General features: G+C 35.5%; 1 protein-coding gene across 1 annotated transcript in view; it reads right to left on the reverse strand.

Moving 5' to 3' along the window:
- The window catches only part of LOC113101102 (5-hydroxytryptamine receptor 4-like), an 87,926-nt gene that overhangs the window by 13,386 nt on the left and 47,955 nt on the right, over window positions 1-26,585 (reverse strand). Inside the window, exons 5-6 of the mRNA XM_026265577.1 lie at window positions 21,708-21,861; window positions 17,459-18,015 (exon numbers count right to left, since the gene is read on the reverse strand). Coding sequence (XP_026121362.1) covers window positions 17,459-18,015; window positions 21,708-21,861 — 711 coding nt within the window. The remainder of the gene's footprint in view (window positions 1-17,458; window positions 18,016-21,707; window positions 21,862-26,585) is intronic.

A 26,585-nucleotide genomic window follows, 5' to 3' on the forward strand; every position in this document is an offset into this window, starting at 1 on the left:
AAGAAAAAGGCTTAATTACAATAAAAAATAATATCAGATATCAAAATATTATGCATTTTCTTTACTCAAAATATATTTTAAAATATTTCCTATTTTTTGGAAATTAGAAAAAAAAAATTACTTGATGTCTCAAAGATTTCACAAAAGGAGCTGCAAAGCAGTGTTGTAATTCAAGAAGTTAGTTTTGATCACTGGGTCAGATCCAGGTTCTCTCAGTTTTTTCATGACCTCAAAGAAACATAAAAGAAGAGCTCTTGCTGTCTACACTTAATTACTAGAGCACTGGATACAAGTCACAGCTCCTCTACAGTCAAGAGATAATACTGCTTTCATAAACAAGTTTTGAGGGCTATATTGGTCAAAGGTGAGTCAAATTAAAGTGATTTTATATACATAGAAAACATGCAAATAAGCGTCTACTTTAGTGTATCAAATAACTTTTATGAAAATAAAAATGTCAAAAATAATAATGTGAAATAATGTGCATTATGTGTTCTATATGCTTGACCATTTTTTTATGAATTAGTGTTACACTGTATAACATTTTAATGGGTGTCTTCTGTAAACCGTAACAAAAATGTATAATAGTCATTATGTTTTGCTCTTAAAAAAACAATTAAACAGGACACATTGTAATGTATGAAAAAATAAAAATGCACTAAACCATTACTGTTTTTAATGTTTGATTTAAACATCAAAACAATAATATTATATAGTCAAAGCTCAATTTTCAGCATCATTGCACTGCAGTCTTCAGAAATCATTCTATGCTGATCTGCTGCTGCTTCTTCTTTTTAATGTTAAAAAATGTTGTGCTGGTTAATATTTGAATGTAAATGCAATTGTCAATGCAATGCAATTAAAAGGCAGGAATAGGGCCAAAGGTCTGATCCTGATGAATGTAGCATATCTTCATTATATCAGGACCAGACTGAGAGACAGAAAACTTGCACTGTCAGTCCCATCCGCCTAACCTCACATCCCCCGACACATCTGTCCTCAGACAACACAGTACTGCATGTCCACATCAACCTTGATAACACATGCCAAACGTCTATCGGACGCAATGGTCTCTCTGCTCTGGTTTACATGCTTTGTCTTCAGTAACCTGGGCTGCTTGGCCATTGATCTGCTATAATAACAGTCAAGGTACCAGACGTTCAAGGCTCTGAGTGCTTCATAGCTCTGGATACATCAGCCCAGACAATTAGAAGAATATTGATGTGTGTTGTGGGTTCAGCGACGCTCCTCTGAGGTGCGTTTGTGCACGTCACGTCGAACAAAGTCAGTTCCACCGGCACAGGGAGGAAATCATTCGCTCTCAGTGCTGAATAATAATGATGTCTTATGCTAACACAGAACCAGCTGCCCACGACTTCCTCTTTTAAAGCAGCCTTCTCAATTTATGGCACCTATTGATCTTTAGTATATTGTGAACTGAGAAGAAAGCCTAAAACTTTCTGAGGCGATGAGGCATCAACACTGCATGTAAACGCGAGATTATATGCAAAGGATGATTTAGACAAACCTGTGTGAGAGGAGTGCGGTTTTCAGAGTGTGTTCATTAGAAGGAGAGCAGGAGTCTGTCTCATGGAAACAAGGGATGAGCACACAAAACCCCAATCATAAATAATACATCTGTTTTTAATGCTTTGATATAGAGATGGGCGATATGAGCTAAATCTTTTATTGTCATTTAAATCACGACAGGCTGTAGATTATAATATAGTATTTTTAGCAGGAAATTGAAAAAAATATTATAATATAAAAGTATTTCGAATGAAACCAGATATACGCAACTAGATTATCCTGTTGACTGTCACTCACGTTTTTGAAGATAGACTTGAATGTGCATGATACAAACCTAAATTTCATGACTGAAAACATTTTGTAACATGATTTTGATGTGCCATTTACATGGTAATGGAATGTCTGATTTTAAAATGGGTTTTAAAGGATGAATTTTGAGATTTTATGTTTTCAAGTGATATATAATTTCTGATGATTTCTAAAATGTGATAGAGAAAAAGACAAAGAGGAAGTATTTTTTTTAAACAAAGGTAAAAGCTCCTTTTGTAATGTAGATTTCTGAGGGTGCCCTCTTGTCATAAATTAATCTATTACTTTTCCTACATAATTTTTAACAAACAATATTGGTATAATATATATTTGGGAGTCTTAGACCTTTCCAAAGATATATAGTTTGTCAAGATTAGATTAAATTTGATTTTAATATAGTATAGTCAACGTAGGCGTCCCGTATAAGGGACGGGGTGACATTTAACAGGTTAAGAGCATTTTTTTTATCTAAGTTAAATAAGATTTTAATAAATATAAAAAATATACAGTTCATTGTTAATTCAATTACAAATGTATATAACATAAAAACTTTAACTTATTACAACTAAATATGTAAAATACTGAAGGTTTTTGAAAGTTCCTTAGTTAAAATTATCACAACTTATTTAAAAACAGTAATATTATTACAGTTAAACATAACTGTGTTCGATTTGACTATATTTTAAAATGTAATTTATTCCTGTTGTGCAAAGCTAAATTTTCAGCATTGTTACTTTAAATCATTCTAATATATATTTGTATTATTATTATTATTATTATTATCAATGTTGAAAACTGTTGTGCTGCTTCATATTTTTGTGGAAACAACAATATATTTTATTAAGGATTCTCTGATGAATAAAACGTTCAAAGCTCACACCTTTGATCAAATTAATGCATCTTTGCTGAATAAAAGCATTTTTATAAAATTTCAAATAATTATATAAATTAATAAATCTTACTGACCCACATCATTTAAAAAGTAATGAATATGTATAATAATAATAATACTTAATTAATCACTACATTAATTATTATCAACAAACTGACCCCTGTTGTAAAGTTTTACTCAATATTTTTTAACATTGTAATATTTTACAATAATAAGGGTCAATTAATTATTGGACTCCATCTCATTTACTCTTCATATTTGAATTTGGTATACACAAAACAAAAGAAGATTATTTACAATAAACAAATGAATGAAGTCTGGCATTATAACAAAAGACTAAAATAAAATAGATAGTGCTAACTTCAAAATCTAATCATCTAATCATTATTTTACAGTAATGCAGGCAGTTCTGATATTGTTTCTTCATCGCTCTCCCGTGCAAATAAAAGTCTTACACCGAAAGCATGCACTGAACTATAATCAAGCTTAGAAAAATACACCTGTGCTCAACCAGCAACACAACTCAAGGAGACGTTCAAGGTCTCATATCTTTTGAGGCGTTATTAGGAGTTTGTTCAAATGCCTAACCCTCAGCATCAATAATATTAGAAGTGATGTTTACCTTTAGTAATTAATGGAGATTTTATTATTTCAACCTTTTGAATGTAGCATAAAGAGCATAATAACCAGAGCTGCATTATTAGTGACTGTGATCCACGCATAGAATAATTCTGAATGGTAAACAAAAAAGCCAAATAATGAAAGCGTCATTATATTCCAGTCTCACTAAAGCATGAAGACGAACCTAATGCAGAATAAAGCTGCATTTACAAATACACAAAGAAAACACGCATTACAAACCTTTTAAATGTAGATGGCATGCTGAAATAATGAGGTGAAGTCAGGTGCAGAAAGAAACCTTGAAGTGACGAGGAAAGAAAAGAGTGTGTGTGAGGGTGACAAGGACTCACTTGAAAACTCCCCACACAGCACTAGACGGGAACAGGCCTAGTGTTGCAGAACCAGAGGAGCAGTTTGGAGGCAGAGGAACAGCCGCTGGAGAAGAGGAGGACAGGGGGAAGCACACAGAGAGGAAGAACAGGAGGAAGAGGAGGAGAGAAGAGGACAAGCTGGTTATTTCAGTCCTGACTGATTCATTGCATACTGTACTTTCAACCAACACAACAACAGGAAACAGTGTAGGAGAGAGGATTAGAAATGTTAACAGAATGCTTAATGGTCATCTATAGACACATAAGGCTTGAATGCATTGACTTTCTAACAGTTCGGTTTGAAAACGAGTTAGAATTTGAACATCCTGCATCAGTGTGCAACTCTTAGTTTTTATATCTAGCCATGGGTTTTATATTTTTGAGATTGTGTTAAATCAAAACACTGTTTTTAATCTCAAAACTCCTGCATTTTGTATTTTTTCGTCTGTTCCAGTGCACACCGGTGACCTCTTTTCAAGCCTGTCATGTGTGAACGGTCCCTAAATAACAACAGTCTGTGATAAGTTGGGACGTATAGCATTTAAAAATGTGTGGTTTGCATTTAATTATTAAAAAAAAATGAATAGTTTCAGACAGCGGGGATACAATAAACTGATTAAAAGTGGCAGGGAAGACTTGTGTTCACGACAAATGCTGCTCTTTTAAACATCAAAGAATCCTGAAGAAAAATGTATCACTGTTTGAACCAAAATATTAACCAGGATAATTAATATTAACATTCAAATCTGCATATTAGAATGATTTCTGAAGGATCATGTGACACTTAAGACTGGAGGAATGATGCTGGAAATTCAGCTGTGCATCACAGGAATAAATTACATTTTAAAATATATTCAAACAGTAAAAAGTTATTTTAAATTGTAATAATATATCAGAATATTTGTGTTCTTACTCTATTTTTTATCAAATAAATGCAGCCTTGGTGAGCATAAGAGCTTATAAAAATAGTAATAATAATAATAATAATTCACAATGTAACTTTAAAAAACCTAACTTAAAGTATGTACAGTACAATAAGAATATGAGCCTTAAAAATGAGAGAGAGAGAGAGAGAGGGATATTATATATGAGACAGAAAACACAAGAGCAGAAAGAGAGAAAAATATGTTATAATTAGGAAAATCTGTCAATGTGAGCCAGGCATGACAATGAACAAACTGGGACAACTTTGATGCGTCACCACTTCCCTGAAAACAACGTTATGAAGTCAACACTGAACCTTTTTTCAATGTACACAAGGAATCTGGGTGCTACTGTATCTCTCAATAAGTTTATCCCACTTCATACAAAGTAAACATCTCTCAACGAATGAGAACTTCAAAACTCACGAGCCACCGGGTTGACAGATTGCCGTGGCTTTTATGTACCACGTAAACAGCTCTTTTCCTGGCTTTAAGTAGGTGACACTTAAAATATCCTCTTTATTGGCTTCATAACAGGCTCATAACATAAATTACTCAAACATAGATGCTCGCAGTGGACCCGAGAATGATTGCATGACTCACTGAGCCGCCTCTCATAAAGGTTATGGATCAACATTCACTCTCCAAGCTGGCGATAAGGACAGCATTTCTATATGTGTGTGTTAAAGCAAACAGTGCTGACGCGGAGACTTGCTGATCTCTGTAATGAAATCCTAACCCCACTCCTTAAAAAGGCCTGCCATCAATAAATACAAGTGCAAGTCAACTATCCCTGCAGAAACCTTCAGTCAGGTGTAATAACAAGTGGGCAGATGCACACCGCCAGTATGATTATGAGAACTGTAAAGGGTGAACGGGGGGTGAATTTCTCCGTCTCAGACGTCACGTCTTCAGTTAAACTTCAGTTTACTGTCTTTACACTGTCAAGATGGCTATATGTTTAAAGAAATGCAAGATAAACATTATAAATTGTATATAAATATTACAATAAAAAATATAAATTTTAAATTAAAACATTGTAATAACATTAAGAATCTGTGGTAGATATTCATTTAATTTTCGGGAGAATCTCACAAACCTTGTCAAGACTCAAGAGCATGTCTTATTTCACCTCAAAACTATATGAAAAAAAGTTATACATTTAGAAATTATATTTTACCTTTAAAAAAAAAAAAGGATATATTTAGAACTATTTTATGTATCGTCATATTATTTTCATGACAAATTAACTACACTTCCCCCATATTTTCATTAAAGTAATGTGCAAAAAAATTATTATTATCATCATTATTATTATTGTTTCAACTTAGCATTTACATTTTAAAAGTATTTGCTCTACTATTTTTGATTCTTAATTTAATTATTGCATACAATAAAAACAGCGTTATATTTGTTATACTCTTTTATTTTTGGATTCTAAATTTAATAATTGTATACAATAAAATTTATGCCATAATGAGACATCAATGAGAATAATTCATAAACTGAGAACAAAAACTCATTATAAGTAATGATAATTTGTTGGGAATTGGGCTTAATTTTAATGCAAATAAAGTCATAATGCAAATAAGGGTCCTTAAACAGGTTATGAAATAATTCATGTCTTTCTTGTTTGTATTTTTGGATGAATTGTGACCACAGTCAAAGTCTTTTCCTAAATCATATTGATTAATAAATCCAAGAATCCATACGAATATTTACCAAATTCAGACAAACCTAGTGTTGTAACCACATTGTTTTAATCGTTCACTCTAAAAGCATGTCTGGTGAAGTGTGCATACAGTTAATCTCAAGCACACTGACAGCACCAATCAGAATAAAACTCACTTAAAATGACAGATATTGTTTCCTTCTCACGGGGCATTTTGTTTGATTATCCTGTCAGTCCTTGTTTCATTTCGAGGAAGTTTATTTTCAAAGAGCAAAGCACTCAAGGCGCGCTGCTCGCCTGCATCCGCGCACTGGTAAGAGCTGACATATGCGTGGTGTTATTTCAATCTGAGGTTTGTTGAAGAAAACATCCCGTCCCGAGTGAGACGCGAGATAACATATGCTTATCATCAAAATCCAGAGCCAAGAGCAGGAAAGTACTTCATCTAATGCAAAACCAATAAGATTTTAATATCAGGGTTCGTAAAGAAACTGAAATGAAATCCCAGGACTTTCAAGGACTTTTCTAGCACTACTTTATTCGTTATCAAGGACTTAAATCAGAGACCACAATATTGTTATTATCTTTCAAATTCTAATAAATAAACTAATAAAACCAAAATAGTACAGATAAAGTGCAGCACATGCAAAGCATGCAATAGCTGAGGCAACATGAAAAGATAATATGACAAAGTTATCGCTTTGCTTATTCAAAGTGATTTTTAATGAATATATGATTGACCTGAAGAGTAAAAGCTTCAACATACTGTGCGTTCACACCGCCGCCGTCGAGAGCGTCAAAAATCATTCTGGCCGCCCTGCTCACAGGAACATGAACAATCTCAGACACCTTGGTCTACGTATCATTTTTATTACATTTTTATGTCCCTGTACACAAACAGAGACACATCATAGATTATTGCAAAACCGCCACAGCAAAAATCAACCTGTCCTCTATTTTGCTTGATGTGGTCGGAGCTGGGTTCTCTAGAATCCTCTCAAGCGGTGGACTTCTACGTTCTGATTGGTCGCTGCCGAACCACGTCACAGCTCATTATCATAAAGTTGCCCTGATTTCAACTCTCCTAGACGTTCTCAACGGCCAAGTCTGCCGTGCCGCTCCTCGCCGCTGATCAATGCCTACTCACATTGAAAATGAATGACTTCTGGCCACTTTGACGCTGGCGGTGTGAACACACAGATTCGCTTGGAAAATTATGAGCTATATCATGCTTGTAGACACTAGGGGTGTGACAATACAGTCACAAGATGAGACAAAATCATGATAGCTTGTTCACTAGAATGAGACAATATTCTAATACTATTATTAAGAAATTTTCAATGACAAAATATTTGTCTTTTAATCACAAAAGGCAAAACAATGTAGTTGTATTTTGAAACATTTATGTAATCTAAAGCAGTAACTAATGATTATCTTGGTAATCAAGTAATCTAAAACTATTGATTATTTACAAAGAAGTATTAATATGATAAAAAAATTATAAAACAGACCTAAGCCATCAATAGCCTTTAAAATGACATAAAATTTATTATATAAAAAAATCAATGAAGCAAAAATGATTGGTTAATAACACTGTTAAAATACATAATGTAGGCTAATACAAAATAAACAATAACATGTTATTACAAATGCCTGCAAAGGGAGCTGAAGGGTCATTTCTGCTGTTACACTTACAGGACAATCAAATCCTTGTTTAGGGCACACATTTGGCCAGCACCAGCCCTGTAGTTATTATTCTTGGTCGGAACAAGGCTTTCCTTTTTCTTAAATAAAAATTAAAAAACATCTTCAACAATTTCTCTTCATAAAATCCATGGCTCATTCCTCAATATTAATGTAAAAAAAATGTACAGGAAAAAACACTCCAATTTGGGCAGTTTTATAGGAGCTGCAGACAAGAATCATAACTTTAAAATATGAAGTACGAGTTTGAACTAGCATTAGTTTGATTGTAATGCTCAATTAGAGCGAGTTTTGAGTTTGCTTCTGAATGGCTGATGATGCACACAAAAGACGGCTGTCATCGGCATAACTTCGTGTTGTGCCGTGAAACACACGTCCATCACTGCAGACAGGACTCATTAGTGCAGACATGCATGTAATCTGTCTCTCACTGAAACTCATCTATCATTGCAGCTCAAGCACAGCTAACGCATAAAACTTCTGTTGGTTTTAGTAGCGCCACCCGGGTGTTATGTAGCTAACGTTTTCTTCGCACGCACACTGTGTGCTAAAGTTTGCACAGGGCAAAGCTTCTCCAAACTGAAACTTAATTAGCTGCCTTGCTGTCTTACATTTGAAGCGTTCTTCACCTGAAGTGCATGGGAGATTCAACTCATGCTTCCAATTGAGCTTGGCATTAGCATAATGCTAAGCTAACAACACTACAATTATGAGACCCATTGTTTGGAACATACCAATGATGCTTTCTAGGTAGCAAGAGCACTCCGCTTTAGTATACAAGTGACATTTAAAGTTAAAGTCAATGCATTACAAGCTTGTAATGTAAATAGCTTTGCTGTTTGTAACTAGATCTGTCTAGTTTTGTCTAGATGGGATGTCAGGGTGAGGATAGGACTAATCTTTAAACTGAAATATGCTGATTACTTCATCATGATGTGCCCTCAGACATCTGACAGATTGATATCTCAAGTGAATAGCAGCAGACTGCTAATATGTAGGATTCATGCCTCCCCAGACCTCATTACAGATCCAGCTCAATGACCTCATCTTTCTCAGACCACTAATGTGCTGAGTGCATAATGTGTTTATGGGTCAATGGCAAATAAGGATCTCCAGGACACTGGCAAGGTGAAATCTTCTTAAAGGGTAACTAAACCCCTGGTCAGAGCCTGACTCCAACCACTAGGAATATTTGAAAAATGCTGAAAAGTGGGCAGAGCACAGCGGAGATAGAGGGGCTGAACTGAGGGCGGGGTTGAGCTCGTGGGGCGTGAACCTGAGACCCGCAGTGACAGATTGATTGATTGAGTCGCTAAAATGGAGAGTGACGCAAGTAGCTTTGCAACACAGAGCATTCATTTGAAGTAGAGGACTTTTCTCCCCCACCTTCACCTGAATTGGAGGATGTCGAGGTGTCTGTTCATATCAATTCGAGCAGCTGGCTCAAACTGTGGTCTTAACTCCCGCACCGCGTCGCTTTTCAGCGTGAGCTGTGTGGAGAAGCTCATTTCCGCCTCCACTGCGTTGGAGAAGCAATCTCGCGTAAAATGCAGTTTGCATACTCCAGCTCTAGGCGGGAACTCACAGTCTTCCATGTCAAGTGCATGCAACCACTGCCGCCTAGTTTTAAAGTCTGCTGGAAAACTATGCAGTCCAGCAGTGCCGTCACAACCAGCAACATACGTACCATCCTGACCACTTTACTAAATACAGATAAATCTATGCCAACATGAACCTATCCTAACTGATGCACTATGCTTCTAACAAAACTAACGTTACACTAACAACTATGCTAATTAACTACATAGGCTACACAAAATAAAATAAATAACTACATAAATGCTATGCTAAATAGATGCTATAATAGTCTATCCTGGTCGTTTTCAATACTTGCAATTCCAACTCCTGACTCACTACAGTAATTTTGACGGAACAAATGGGCGTGGTGAGCTGGAAACGTTTACGTCACACCGCAACATCCAATAGGAAAAATCAACTGCAGTAGCCACCATTCAACCTGAAGAGGGCAGCACTCAGATGTTTTTTCCCCATATATTGTAGAATTAAAACACTTTATACTCAAATGTCAAAAAAGTTACTCGAATCAATGAACAGCACTAATAAAGCCCCATTCTTACAGATCATTAACTAAAAAAATTTGGTTTAGGGTTTAGTTACTCTTTAAAAACATTCATGTGTCAAGTTATTAGGAATTATATAGTTATTTCCAGGTTGGTTTCATATATATTAATTGACCATCTGCAAGCCGTGGGACTTTATGATGAGAACTTTCATATTTTTTTGCAAAATGATGTGTTTAAAAGTTAATGGCCAAACGGATGTTTATAAAAGTTTACATTGTTGTTGCAGATGAAATATTACAAAGATAACATTAAATACATTTTGTACCAGGTTAAATGTTGATTATTAGTAACTCAAACCCATTTATCTAAACCTATCTACCTAACCATCGGTATGTGTGTGAAGTATTGAAGTGTATTATTGGTACATGGAAAATATTTAATTAATCTTAATTATTAATAAATGTATACATATTTACTAGATATTAATGATGCATAATCCTGAACTGTTCTTAAGGTTCGTTTTCTTACCATGTAAGTTAAAATATCTTATGTCTATCCATACTGACAATTATTTGGCAGACAAAAGGTTATCATTTACTAATATTTAATATTTGGGGGAATTTAGCTTTAATGCATACTTTGAAAGAAATAATAATGCTAATAATAATAAAACTAAAATATCATGTTATGCCTATTACGTTTTGTTTTGAGGAATTTAAGCCTTTTGTGAGATTATTTTATTTTACAAAACCTCACAAGTTACACCACTTAGATATTTCGACACTATTCTCCCCAAAAATACCAAAAATGACCTCTTATTCAGAAACTAAAAACATGTTCATCATAAAAGATGACTGCATTCAACTGTCTGTGTGACATGAATTTTTTTTCTATGTGTTTTTGAATGATACAGACAAATACAAAATGAGCATCACATCACTGACTCATACATAATAGCTCAGCGTGTTTATTTTAGGGAAGATTTTGACGCAGTCTGTCAGAAATGATTGGCCTTCCTCATTAAGCCAACTATAATTTCACAAATAAATCTTAATAGAAGTGATTTATGCCTCGCTTTCAGAGCCAGAGACCTACAGACCAACACAAACAGTTTTTAAGAACAGCAGATATTACACATACTTCTCGATGTTTTGAGTCAGGCGTCTATGTGCCATTGTCCTGAGAGAGTCATACTTAAAGAACAATTATGAATCCACTAGATCAAGTATAGTGCTGATGTTAGATCAGGACCCCGGAGCGCTTCGAAGCATTCATGACTGTGCATTTTTCCAAAAGCAAGTGCTAACTCAGTGAATATTTCTGCTTTCCATGTGCTTCATCAGTTAAACAACAGAATCCAGTTTAAGGTGAATAACACAAGAGGGGGGAAAAAAAGTTTGTTGGAAACTTTTCCTTTCACTGCAGTGAAGATGAAGTGAATAGCTCAACTGTACATATGAGGTCCTTTAAATTAAGTATTGATTTTATAGATCATATATATATATACATACAGGCTCTCACAATAAACTACACAATATCTGCACTTTGTATTTGACAGTGTTAAACTAGCATTTACAAACTATACCCTAACTATTAATCCATGACAGCTCACATGACAAGCAATAAACTGATAAGAAACACTGCATCATTAATGTCTGACCTACACGACTACTGATTATTCATTAAAGTAATGTAGCTGATAACCATTATTAACCACACCACAAAACAAATTAAAAAACAGTATACTGTACTGTACGTACAGTATATAGGATACAGAAGTAGTTTTTTTTTTTGGTCTAGAACAGAAGAAGAATATCTAGTCTGCTGAGGACACTTGCATGGAAATATATATATTGTATATTGTTAATTTTCAATGCATTTTTGAATAGCATTACATCATTGACCCTTTTACCTTACAGTGTTGACCTTTAACAGCAATCAGTTTTAGGCGAGATTTAAATCAGTGTTTGAAGCGGCTAATTTTAACCACTAAGCCATTCAGACAGAGCCCAGAGGAGTCTTCAATACCCAGATGAGTTTAACATCTCCATGTTGAGCTGTGGGTTAATTACTACATAATTAAGACGGAAGACAGCAGGCCTGTGTTTAGATGTGTGTTGTCTGTGTTAATCTGCATGGATCCCTCAATTCTCACACAGCTCCTGCCTCCAGCGTCTCCGGCTCTCCAAAGAGCCCAGCATACTTCACTCCAATGTTTATCAGCCAGATTAACATGTTGACAGCCCCACCATTTGGAAACAGTTCCAAGATTTATGTCCCAGGCAGGTTTCCAAAGGGCTGTGAAAAACAATGGGCGGTAGAACAAACTGAAGAGCCTTTACGGTCATTTGCACAGCCTGATCTGGACCCGCTTTCAGTGGAACATGTTTAGACAACAACTTCTGTGGTGGAGAGGCTTTTGAGGACTTTCAAACATCTGCGGGTTCATGTTCAAGCCGGGGGAACAGCCAGTGTCTCTGATCCTGTCTATTTGTATTTTGGAAGGCTATGATATCTTGTTGTTTTAACATGATAGTTAAAAGTTTATGCAGTTAACTGGCATTCAGTGCAGTTGATTTGACATAATATGAACTGCTTTACTTGTTTATTTAATGGTGCATTAATGATTTCCACTTTATAATGATAAAAGATGATGTTTGGGACAATAAAAGCTGTTAAGTTCACACGTCTCGTAGTGGACCAGCAGTCTCCATCAGTTTGAGCAAACATCCGGTTTCATTGTTTGTAGCTGATGAAGCAATTGAAACAGCTGCTTTTATGTGAAGATGGATTTGATGAACAAGTAATCTTCCCTAAAATAGTCTTTTTGATTCATATTTAATAAAATCATGAAGATATATGTGCATCGTTTAAATTATATTTCTCAACCTACCTTTCAAAAGTATGGGATCAGTAAGATTTAGAGGTTTTTTAAAGCCTCTTATGCTTACTAATGCTGCATTTATTTGATAAAGAATACATTAAAAACTGTAATATTGTGAAAAATTATTATAATTTAAAATAGCTGTTTTTAATTCCAGTATATTGCTAAATGTAATTTATTCCTGTGATTTAAAGCTGAATTTATTTAGGGTCATGATTCTTCAGAAACTATACTCACAACTTTGTTTCAGCATGTTTCATTGTAATATTTCACAACATTACTGTTTTACTGTCTTCTTTCAACTATAAATCTTACCGACCCCAAACTTCTGGATGCCAGTGTATTTGTTTAGGTGTAAAACTTTGGAAGAAAACTACTTGGACCCTTAATTCATCGAGGCTGAGAATGCAAGAAAATGACAAGGAGAAAGAAAATAGCAGTAAATTGCGACATGACGGCTGTGACATGTAAATGACAGTGACATGCCACTCAGTAATTGCTGTTCCTCTAAGACTCACAGTGTTGACAGCGCTCTGTGTCTCATTCCCAGGAATCATGTGGTCTGAGTGGTCATGGAGAGACCTGGGGCAGAAAGGACACTGGACACTGTCAAAACCCATTATTCTGAACACGTTAAACTAAAAAGTCACAGATAAAGGAAACGGCAAAGTACTTTTCTGGAGATACATATCGTGTGGGCAAATATCTCAAAGAAACAGTCACACTTTACCTTTAAAATCAAAAGAAAAAATATATAAAGTATATTATGCACAACCAAAATAAGGCAGTTTTAGGACCATTAAGATTCATTGTGACATTACTTACATTACAGCCTAACTAACTCATCAGGAAAATTTGAAAGATTTGAAAGGAGAGAAAAAAATCATAATACAGTCAGCTTTTAAATTTAGTACACAATTAACCAAACGTTTGGGGTCAGTAAATTAAATTTCTGTTTTAAATATACTGTTTATATATATATATTAATAGTCTATGTTTATTGAGGAAGGATGCATCATAAATGCTGTTCATTTGAACTTGAAAATGTATCATTGTTTCCACAAAAATATGAAGTGGCACAATGGCTTTCTACATTGATAAAAAATAAATAAATGTTTCTTGAGCATCAAATCAGCATATCAGAATGATTTCTGAAGGATCATGTGACACTGAAGACTGGAGGAATGATAGTGAAAATACAGCTGCGCATCAGGAATAAATTACATTTTAACGTATTGTCAAATAAAAAAAGTCATTTTCAATTGTGCTAATATTTCATATTCAGTATTAAAAAAATTTTCTATATTTGTGAACAAAATAAATGCAGAATTGGTGAGCAAAAGAGACTTTTTAAAAACATAAAAAAATGTCACTGACCCCAAACTATTGAATGATAGTATATAACCACAATCAAATACACAGTAGTACATTAAATCATAATTACAATCCCTTCACAATTTAAACATACATTACATTTTTGGCCCATTTAAGTGAATGAGATTTTGATACATTAGAGTATGTTAATGCAATTGTCATGAAAATAATGAAAACCTAAAATGCTTAATTTTCATTTCTAAATTTCAAGTTAAATCAGATCTGAAACGTGTTTCTGGGAACAACTTCCATTTCACTCGTCCTCTTTAAAATGCAAAAACTAATTATAGATTAACAAACGCATTATGTCTGCCTCGCCATGTCAAAGTGTACAGTGAGACGGACAAATACAAAGACATTGTCTAAATGGAGGTAATCCATTGGTGTTTCCATGGAAACAAAATCCACAGATCTCTTTTGAGAAAGCGATTTAAAAGACTTGTAACATATGATTAGAATGAGAAGAAACAGCACAGCGATATTCACAGCGTGCTCATTATTATCACCAGAAACTGTCAGAACTGTAAGAAAGAGGCCAAACACAAACAGATCCAAATTAAACTTCAAATCTAAGGTTTTGAAATGACCTCCTTGTTTCATATTTTACAGAACTGCCAATGCTTTTTTTTTTTCTTTTTTAGATTCCAGCAAATGAAATCTAAGACAAACTCTAGTAATGTGCAACAAAGTTGAGCTGCTGACATCAGAATAATTTTATTTGGCCTCTGTAAAAAGTTTTTCTTCACTTCCCAGCAGGCCCACCAATAAATGTCACCAACAAACCATGCATAAAAGCACTGTAACATAAAAAACAAAATACCAAACTCTAACCATAAATTATTAAACAAATAAATCATTCATCTATTATTGATAACAGCTTTCACTTTCTTTTCACTGCTTTGAATTAAGTAAAGTTCTGCATTACAAAAATTCACAATAACCGATTCAAATAAACATATCTGATAATAGATCATTGCGAAAGACTTAAAACATATTTATAAATGTGAGCTTTATTCTGAAATACTGTAATTCTACTGGCTCAAACACAATTAGAATGATTACAGCAAAAACATTTAACTGTCCATGCCAGGTCTGCCTTAAAAATGTTCTTTTCTTATAAAAAAAAAAATCATATTTTGAAATGAAAAATCAGTTTCTCTCACACTTCCACTATGTGCCATTAACAACACAATGTTACAGCATATTAATGTCTTTATATACGCCCTTCAGTCAGCACATATACGTCTTTGTTCCATGTCTGCTTAGATTAATAACAACAATCAGATCCTTGCATTCAAGATTTCCCTCGTGGGATTTGACCAGCTGGCTTAACTCTTTAATCTTTGCTGTATTTAAAAATCACATGCTAGGTTGTGTTTAGAGCCTGAGAGAGCTGTCCTCCACTGACCGCTCATCCTCTGATCTACACATCTCCTCCATCACAGCTGTCACCAACATCTCACCAACAATGTAACCTACATTAAAGGTCAAATCACGACCCTTTAACTAACCACTAACCCTTTTCCTTGAACTTTTATCTTAAAGCAAAATAATACATTACCCCTATTCAAATAGGGTTTAGTTTGCTATAAAAATACCCAAATATCTCAATATTATCTTCTAGAAATTCCAGCTAAAGTTAGAGTCTGCTATGCATAATATAACTTTTTACAGTGAACCAGGAGAGAAATATGCACAGATCAAGCACTGTTTACAAGTAAAAACAGTCCAAAGCAGAAGTCCTAAAGCAATATATCAGTGGATTTAGTGAAGAGAACAGGGGCAGACTCTTTCTCTGAAGGAAGCATTATTATGGATTATGCAGTCATTTTTAGCAATGGTTTGCATTAAAGATGGATTTGTTTCTTACAAACACACAGCTTTTCAGTTCACAAGATGTTAACTGTTGGACTGGAATGGTGTTGATAACTTGTGGATTATTGTGATGTTTTTATCAGCTGTTTGAACTCTCGTTCTGACGGCACCCATTCACTGCAAAGGTGAGTAAATAATGTGCTAAAATTCTCTAAATTTGTTCTGATGAAGAAACAAATTCATCTTGATCTTGGATGGCCTGAGGGTGAGTAAATGCCTACCTACATAAAACAGCAAAAATATGTATGAATATTGTGATAGTACATGGATATTTGGAAAATCTTTACATCACAATCTTGTAGGACAGAAAAACTGTCTGTATTAGTGAAACAATCCCTCTTCTCTGTCGAGATGTTTATGAGAATAGTTTAATAATAAAGCAGATGGGGAGCAAAAGAGTCCTAGCAAACATGTAGTCTGAGACGACCAAAGTTCAGTTTTATGATCCCATGTGACACGTAACAGCAGAAGCTTCAACATACAGATGTTCATGGTGTGCTATTTTCTGAGTAAATGCTGTTAGGTCAAGGAGGTGAGCAAGCTTGAAAGGTCAGATGAAGTAGTACAAAGGACGAAAATTACACCTGACAGTGAATGTAAAAGGTGTACAAAGCAAGACATGGACTTATGCTTTGCTGCCCGGTGCTACAAGAACTTGTACAAATGACCCCCAGATGTCAAATACAAGTCAATACAACAAGCTAACAACCAAAAGCATTAGTATATGAGAACGAATCAATCTAGAGGTCTTCTAGATTCCTGGAAGTGAACCCCTTTAAGGGTACGTTCACACTCGAATCAGTAGCCTAATCTGAAGCAGAGTTTGATTGCTTCTGCTCTCTCCACTTGACTGCGTTTTTTTTTTTTTGCGTCATCAAAAGAAAACAGCAGTCACACTACAAAAACAGTAAAAACACTGCAATATGTGCCCCAACAAATGTAATAAATCATAGCCATGGTCATGTATTAAATGCATGTTTAAGCGCTGGAGATTTCACTTTGCAACTGCTGCAAAACATGCAGTATGGTATCTAATATCATGTTGCAGAAACATTGCCACAAGCATATATTTATAGTGAGTCTGGGTTGATTTTGATGATGAGATTAACACTGGATTGTAATGTTACTGGCCATAATCTATCCTCGCTTCAAGCATATTTTCATCTTAACCACACTAGAAAAGAGAGATGGTGATAAATGTAATGCTTCTCTCACTTACTTCAGGACGTGTGTCGAGCCGTTGATCTGCGTGGCCGTGCAGGTCGGTACAGGGCCCAGGATGGAAGGTCGGCGGTAGCGCTTGTGTCCGCAGCAGAGGATGATGAGGAAGGCACGGCGAAAGGACTTGTTGAGGAAGGCGTAAAGGATGGGGTTGAGCATGGAGTTGATGTAGCCCAGCCAGAGGCAGGCCGCCCACAGCTGCTCAGGAACACTGTAGTCTATGAAGGGGTCCACCACATTCGTGATGAAGAAAGGGGCCCAGCACAGACAGAAGCAGCCCATGATGATGCACAGAGTCTTAGCCGCCTTGGTCTCGGTGCGCATGCGGTGGTTTCGTTGGTGGTCCGCGCTATCCGCATTCCCCGCTCCTCCGGCGCGCTGCAGCATGCTGATCTGTCGCGCATGTTCCCGCGCCGTGATGTAGATGCGCTGGTACGCCAGCACCATCAGGATCAGCGGTACGTAGAAGGCCACGACTGAGCAGGTCAGCGCATACGGCTTATTCACCATAAACACACACACCGTGGAGTTTCCAGAGAACTTCCGCTTCTCTATCTGTCAAGAGAGGGATGTTGACACAGTCAGATTACACAAACACAAAAAAAATTTACACTCCTAAAATAAAGTTTCCAAAAGAGGGTTTGCAGAACCATTTTTTTCTTCTTCTTGTTTCTTTAAGAACTTGAAGAGCCTTTATCTACTATAAAGAACCCTTTGCATAATGGAAAGATTACAAGGATGTTAAAGGTTCTTAAATATGTACGATTACATGATTGTATGATACACTAGAACAGTGTTATTTATTTTGCTGACTTGTGTACTTACATTATCCCAAATGTTTCGAAGAATGTTTAAATCCAGAGAAATAAGCAATTTTAACTAGTGACATGGACCGTGTCCATAGTGTCATTGTGTCGCCTGCCAATGACATCATAACCCCTCGATTTCCGGTTCTGTTTTGTCGAAAACATGGAAACACCAAAGACTCTTTAATATGTTTTGCGTTTTAATAAACCGGTGACGACTGCTCAGAATAGCATTATAACAGAACTTGTATCTAGTATGATAAAACAGCACTGCTTTTATTTCACATTTGCACGACCGGAAGGAGCAGAAGTGGTTTACTGTGGCGTAATAAAAGCTCCGCTGCTTTCGAGCCGTGTGTTACGCTCGTTTCACTTCGCTGGCTTTCAGCCTCACACTTCTACATTCTACTACTACCTCATTCTGTACTACTAAGTACAGTTTCTTATCTTCATGAGCAAAAATTATGTTTTTTTGTTTCTGTTATCAGGAAAATATGTGCAGTGATCGCTGGCGCCGTGAAGTAGCGCTCTAATAGCTTTCACACCCCACACAAACACTTATCTAGGTTAACGTCACAGCGAGCAGCCATGCAAAGCTGCTACTACTTACATGTTCCAGTTACAAATGCTCCAAGTCGAGACATATTTGGGTGAAAGTTTGGATTTCATGCACGATATACTGTAATTACCTACTAATACTCTAATGACTGCTGGTTGACATGTTGTTACAAAGTTACTTATAGTTAATACAGTGTCTGAAATGGAGTCAAACTAAAGTGTTTCTATATTGTTTAAAGAGTTATATAAATAAAAGTGACTTCATTTAAAAAAAAGGACTTGTTTCACAATACAAAACCTTTTGTGATATGAAATGTTTAAGGTTCTATCACAGATTCCAATAAAGAACTTTCATTTTTAAAGTGTGGAATGTTCTTTAACTGGTTTTCAACGCTCAGTAGCTTCTCCCTCTGTGTTTGTTCATTAATATTCAACCCCACGTGTCTTTGGCTTCAGGGAACAGTCATGTGAGGAGACGTTTTAAGAGCAGAGGTGACTACTCACAAAACACAAGCGCCTTCAGATGTGGACGAGACCTCAGCTAGAGGGCATGAGTCTGTTAATATTTTGCTCCTAAAATACACTACTGCACTTCATATTAATAAAACATGCTTGACATTCAAATCTTGTGACGTAAGGCACTATATTTAGTTTGTAACTAGTAAATTAATTACAATCTAGAATCTAATTCAGCCTTTAATGCATGACGTCCTCTAGTGTGGAAAGATTTCGAAAAGTCATTCAGGGTTTGATGACACATTCCAACCATCAGTGATGACCTTTGACATGGGAGTGACAGGTACATTCAACTCATTAAATCTATATAGTGTGAACAGACAGTGATGTCACTCTTTTATGGACGCTGCCAGTTTGTCTGAGGAAAATTACAGAGACAGAGACATTAAACACATCATTCGCAGTCTGTCTTTCTCCAACTGTGCTTGCAAATGTTTGGGGGCAGTATGATTTTTTTTTTTTTTTGAAAGAAGCTTTTACTTTTATTCAGCAAGCATGCACTAAATTGATGCCAAAAGTGGCAGTAAAGACATGCATAATGTTATAAAATATTATTTCAAATAAATGTTGCTATTTTCATCTTTATGTTCATCAAAGAAGAAAAAAAGGCACCATAGTTTTCACAAAAAAAAAAAAAATGTAAAAAACATTTTTTAACACTGATAATAATCAGATATGTTTCTTGAGCAGGAAATCAGCATATTACATTTTTATTGTATTTTTTTTTAAATAAATGCAGCCTTAGTGAGCAGAAGAGAAACACACAAATTCTACTGACCCCAAACCCCATATATATATAATTTCAGACTGTTATCCTATGAAACCATGTTCCAATGTGTAATTAGTGACATTTAATAGAAAAAATTGTGCTTAACCACCATGATTAATAACTAGTCATAACAGAGCTTGATGAGAGAAATGAACACTGATGTTTTTATTTTTTATTTTGATCTGATCTAGAGAAGTGGAAATCATAAATTAAACACATGCAGATATATACTGTTTACAAACAGGTTAGTACTGATTGATCCACAGAGGGAAGTATCATGATGAGAGATATTAATCACTGTTCATCTGCATCTGTCTCCTGTCTGCTGCTCCCAAACAATCTCAAATCATAACACTGAGCCCTCCACACTCTGAACCCAACAACAATAAAAAAACTCATGAACTGCAAACATATTTCACATCAGAAGTCTTTTTTTTTTTAATAAGCTGGACTTTGGCCCACACTGTCATTGATATTCAACAACAAACCGCTAATTAGTTCCTTTGAGAAGAGCTTTTGGTGAAACGGTAGGATTGAATGTGAAGTATAGTCGACATTAATGTAATGCTTGTGAACCAATGCAGAATGCCAACTGTTTACTCTGAATAGAATGCTAATTAATTCTTATATATATATATATATATATATATTTTTTTTTTTTTTTTTTTAATTATTTTTTCTTGAAATTTCAGTTTGAAGGAAGCTACAAACTTTAGCTGAGAAAACTACTTCAAGTCTCAATTATTTCTTAGATAAATTAGCTCAGGGGTTCCCAAGCTTTTTTGCAAACTGAACCCCTTAGATGTAAAATATTTAGCTTGAAGTATAGCCTGATATTATAAGTTACCACATATTAAAAAATATTGTTTTTAGAAGGTTTTATTTTGATTGTTTATGTTTTTTAATTCTATAACCTAGGGCACATTATTATTTTTTATATTGATTTAACTCTAATTTAAAAAAATGAAGATATAAATATATTGCTGTATATCACAATTGAAGTATTTAATTATTATAGACCTAATAATTGTTATTTTACACTGCAAGTTACAATACTATTATTTGTGTAAAAATTTCTTAACTTTCAAATGTTGTTATTTCAGTGTAATAGTTGTGAAATGCTGTAAACTTCTATCCACAGAAATGTTGAAAATGGTGCTAACGTGTAAATAAGTGAACCTAGCACAAATGTTGGTGCTTCAGTCTACACCCAGGGCCATTTTTGTTTGTTGCTGCTAAGTATTAGATTAAGCTCTCCACCTGAGACTGTGGCATTTCATTTTCTCCTCGATCATCCCACCCCTCAAAGCTGGGCTTTCCTAGATTTGCTTTCATAGAAACATCGACAGTGGCTTGTCTTCTTTGCATGGATGCATAATTGCTTTTTGTAAAATGTATAAAAAATGGAGAAGGCTTCGAAATGCCTGAAAAGACTTTACATACATCACAAGCTTCCCTTTAATCACTCCCTGCACTTTTTTATAAAGCATTTTAATAATCTACACTTGCCCTGATTGCAAGGTGAGAGAGAATCAAAGAAACATCATTATAACATGAATCAAAGTCAGACAGTCGACCACCTGATAGATGTGACTCACCAAATCATCTATTCCAATACTGTTCCAGCCTTGCATTATGGGTAGGAAGGAAATAACGGTTGGGATTATCCAGCATCCTCCGATCATTAGAGCCACTCTCAGCGGTGTCATCTTATTGCTGTAAACCAGCGGCTTGCAACAGATGGCATAGTACCTGGAAGGAAAGGTAATATTGAATAATTCTTCATTTGTCCAGGCATATACAGTAGTACATGAAAAAATTACTAAGATGAAATAATGTTACATAAATATTGTTAATTGTTGCTTAAATATTAATATGCAACCACAGATATTTATTTTCTTGGAAAATGCATTTTCAATATGCATGTGAATGACAACAACCTTGAAAAACCTGAAGGATGATGACCTGCAAGTGGCCCTGACTGACAAAATGTCAACCTATCCAGCATCTGGAAGACTCATATTCTGTCAAGCTGTTAGAGCTTTCTCATCTGCTGTTCTGATCAGCTCAAGGTTGTTGGTTAAATGACACTGCTGACATTAAAGGTGAAGCACGTTATATTGACAGCTGTAGTAGCAGTGGAAATGGGTAGTGCAGTCCAAATTCAAAATATTGGAGAGAGTTGTTTCTCAGACTTACGCAGGTTGCCAGATTGAGGACATGCAACAGGAATGAGCGTAACTGATAATGGAAGGCGACGAGCCTAAAACTGGAAGTTGATAAATGTTTTATCCGTTTCTTAATATTCCTCTGGTCACAGAGCTTTTTAGATAGATGCTGAGGCTTTTTAAGTCGGGTAGAATCTGCCATGGTGTTGAAATACTATTGTTTAAACTGGCAGTGGGCGGAGTCACACAGACCAAAACAAAAACAGTCATTCTGCCACTGAACACACATTTCAAACTGGCTGTACCCTTGTAGCTGAAGCCAGAGAAACAAGTATGTGAGCTTGACTGAAAACTGAATTAGTATGTGTAGATTCACTTCCATTCAACAGTTGGGTTAGGTCTGGTAATATTTTTAATGCTTTTGAAATAAGTCTCTTCCCCTTACTAAGGCTTCATTTCTTTTATCAGAAATACATTTTATGTGAATATTATTACAATTTAAAATAACTTTTTAATCTTCTATGTGAATACATCTTAAAATTTAATTTATTCCTGTGATCAAAGCTGTATTTTCAGCATCATTACGCCAGTCTTCAGTGTCACATGATCCTTCTGGAATCATGATAATATGCTAATTTGCTGCTCAAGAAACATGCATTATTATTTTTGTTATATAGAAATAATTTGCGAAGCTCTATTATCTTTCTTTTTTTCTGCAAGCAATACCTAAGTTGACTATGTAGAAAACCATAAAGTCTGGAAAACTGTTAAATGAATGGCACTCAGTTAACACAGTGTACTCTCAGTTTGACAGAGAGGAAAAATAAAGATGTAAAAGGTGAAGTAATCCTTGACCTGCACTAAGATATAATTTGGTGACTCACAGAAGTGTCATAAAAGTGCATAAAAACTGTAACTGCACAAAAAAGCCTCCAAAGAAACACCTGGCTAGTGCTATGAATTGTTTTCAACTACTAAAGTTCAAAAGTTCAACTATTTTTGTTTGATAGAAACAATCCCTGACTTGTTGAAGAATTGAAGATTTAAGGACTAATTCCGAAAGGTCTTTACCCCTTATACAACTTTTCACCCTTCACTTCCCATAACGAAAAACCTCACACTTTGCCATCTACAGCATGTCGTGAGATGAGCCTCGGATGGACATTTTGTGCCTTGTGCGTGTTTGGAGTGCTCTGCTATCTCAAAGAGTGAAAGAAAGGGTTGAGGGAAAGCCACAGAGGACAGATTTTACTTACAATCCCCTCGACTAAATGAGACAGGTCTCTGTTTTTCTCTCTCTTTGACCCAGATGTGTAAAAGCTTCAGTCTGTGTGTGTCGAGGTTCCTGTTTACATACATGCCTCCGGCCATGGAATCTGCTAACCCACCCAAGTGTTCACCACAGCATGTTTAGAGCTCCGACATGCTCCACCCCATGTATCAATATGGCCTCTGCCCCTACAGGTCAGACTTTGGGTTTTATTGGGCTAGAAGGCACAAAGGCTTGTCCAGATTCTGAAAGTCTGTTTTTATATTTCCATTTGGTGGCGCAAAACTGACACATTTCACCTAGCTGGAAACACAACAGGTGTTCTGAGTCATCTGTTGTGTCTAATTGACAACATAACGCCACTAAAATGCCTACGTTAGGTCCCCAAATAACATCCTGATGCAATTTATTGACTCTTTGTATGGGGGCGTTTGAATGGGACTCACATATCATTCTTCTGTAACAAATTTGGAAAGGTTAGGGCTTTGGAGATTTGCAGCAGGGAGAGGAAGAATTTGTTAGCGGGTCTGAAGCACTGAGCAAGCATTGCTCACAGTCTTAAATCATTCCCAGCTTGTGTCAGACGACTCTCTGCTGCAATCCAGCACTGGACTCTTTCCGAATTGCACATATAGTAATTTTCGGGTCAGAGTCGGGTCAGCAAAATAAGTTTTATGGTTCTGTGTTTTACTGTTCAAATGTTTGGGCTCGGAAAGATGTTTTTTTTATGTTTTTTGAAAAAGTTATTTTCACCAATGCTACATTTATTTAATCAAAAATACTGTAGCAACAGTAATATTATGAAATATTATCTATGGCAGCTTTCATTGGCCAAGGCCCGCCCATGAGGCCGTTTGACTGACATGTCAAAAAACCAATCACATTTTTTTTCGTTCATCGTTTCGTTTTGAGGCGTAGACATATTGCCACAATAACAGATTGGTGTGTAAAACTCATGGACATATTTTAAAGATTATACACAATCCGCTGATGACTTCGACACTCCTGAAGTATTTCCACTTTTGTGTCCCATATCCATCAGGCGTTTAGCCAACGGTCCATGGGTCTAAGTCTGAGACTACTTTTAGGGATGTAACAAGTCTTTCAACTCATGATGCGAACTGGTTCATGATACTTGTTTCATGATACGATACAAAATTAATAAAAAGATGCCCAACTACTACTTCTCAGACAAAATGCTTTTCGTTTGAGAAATTTAAATATGTCAAATGACAAAACTAAACTGAAATTTAAAAACAAATTCTAAACAAATTACCATATTTTCTGGACTATAAGTTGCACTTTTTTTCATAGTTTGGCTGTTCCTGCGACTTATAGTCAGGTGCGACTTATTTATCAAAATTAATTTGACATGAACCGAGAGAAATGAACCAAGAGAAATTAACCAATAGAAAACATTACCGTCTCCAGCCATGAGAAGGCGCTACACTGAAAACATAGAGCGCCTTCTCGCGGATGTAGACGGTAATGTTTTCTCTTGGTTCTTGGCTCTAAATAAATGCGACTTATATATGTTTTTTTCCTCATCATGACGTATTTTTGGACTGATGCGACTTATACTCAGGTGCAACTTATAGTCTGAAAAATACAGTAAATAAACAATACAAAGAAAATAATAAACAAACGAAGTGCCTGCGCTCTTTTCATTTAAAACTCGAGACAACCACTGCATTTTAATTACGATCCAAACAAAGATTCTGCATACATGCAACATGAGCAGTTTTAGTTTTAAATTAGATTGTATAATTTTGAAATTTGAAGCAAAAACTGAATGATCTGACTTTAGCTTTGTGAAACTTTACTACAGACGAAACAACGAACGAAACAAAAACAGCAGACGGGCTGCATGAGATCGCAAATAAAATAAATAAATAAATACATAAAATAAAAATAGTGACCGCAAAGTTTTAAACAGTGGTGCAGTTCACTTAGTTTTTTATTGATCTGAAACTTTTCCCAAGACGTCTGTCTTTGAAGGTTGTACACAGCAGCTTCTCTTTGTTTAATTACATAGAGCCTGATTTGAATTAGATCAATTTGGCCCACAATAGTATTCCCATTTCTCTAAACAGCTGACCTGGGACAGCTTAGCTAAGGCTACGCATAAGGACAATGGGCTTAATGTTCTCTCATTGTTCTGGCTGCATTTACTTTAGCTAGTGTTAATAAAACGAAACATAATTAAAATGAGGTGACACAATTACAACAATTGCTTTAGTGCATAATGAGCAATATGTAAGATGCTCATTAAAATCATCACATGCCTAAGATCTCCTCAGGGATTTGGCTCTTATATTCTCAGTCTCTGGCTAATATTAGCGAGGGATAAACACATTACTACCACTCGGCCTTTCACACCTAGTTCCAGTCTGCTGTGAAGAATACTAGCTGGAAGACTTGTAATTCTCAGCCTTGGTCTCTTGGTGCTTATGCCAACTACAGCCCTGTCAAAGATGCATGTCACAGAGCCACTTCTGTGTACGTGCTCCACCAGCGTATTGATTTTTCACCGTGGCATCTGTAAGCGGTATCTAAAGAGATGAAAGCAATCGCAGTAGAAAAAAAGCAGACAACATCAGTTCCAATGAACAGTAGCAGCCCTGACTCACATAGTGCCCGAGGCGAGGGATGAACAACCTTTATTTTTATAAAATAAATGATCAATACACAGTGAGATTCAAAAATGTGATAAAATGGTATCAATACAACAAGACTCCCGAGGTGAATAGTCTAAAAAAAAACATATTTCTCCAGTTGATTAAGTATTGCAAAGATTTGCAAGTTTTGTGAAATGCTGTTTAAATATGCAAAAGATGCCTTATCTAATTAAATATGCAATAATTTGCATTAATTTACAGAACAGAAATCTGAAAACTGGATAAAGCCAGGTAAAAATTCTGGTTTCATTTGCTGATATATTAGATTCAAAGAATGGGGATTTTGATATTTATTTTTAGCACTTTAGCACAAAAAAAAAACACACACAAAAAAAAAAACACTACATTATTACCTTTTTT

This window comes from Carassius auratus, unplaced genomic scaffold (genome assembly GCF_003368295.1).
Source record: "Carassius auratus strain Wakin unplaced genomic scaffold, ASM336829v1 scaf_tig00217515, whole genome shotgun sequence".
In the NCBI taxonomy this organism is placed as follows: Eukaryota; Metazoa; Chordata; class Actinopteri; order Cypriniformes; family Cyprinidae; genus Carassius; species Carassius auratus.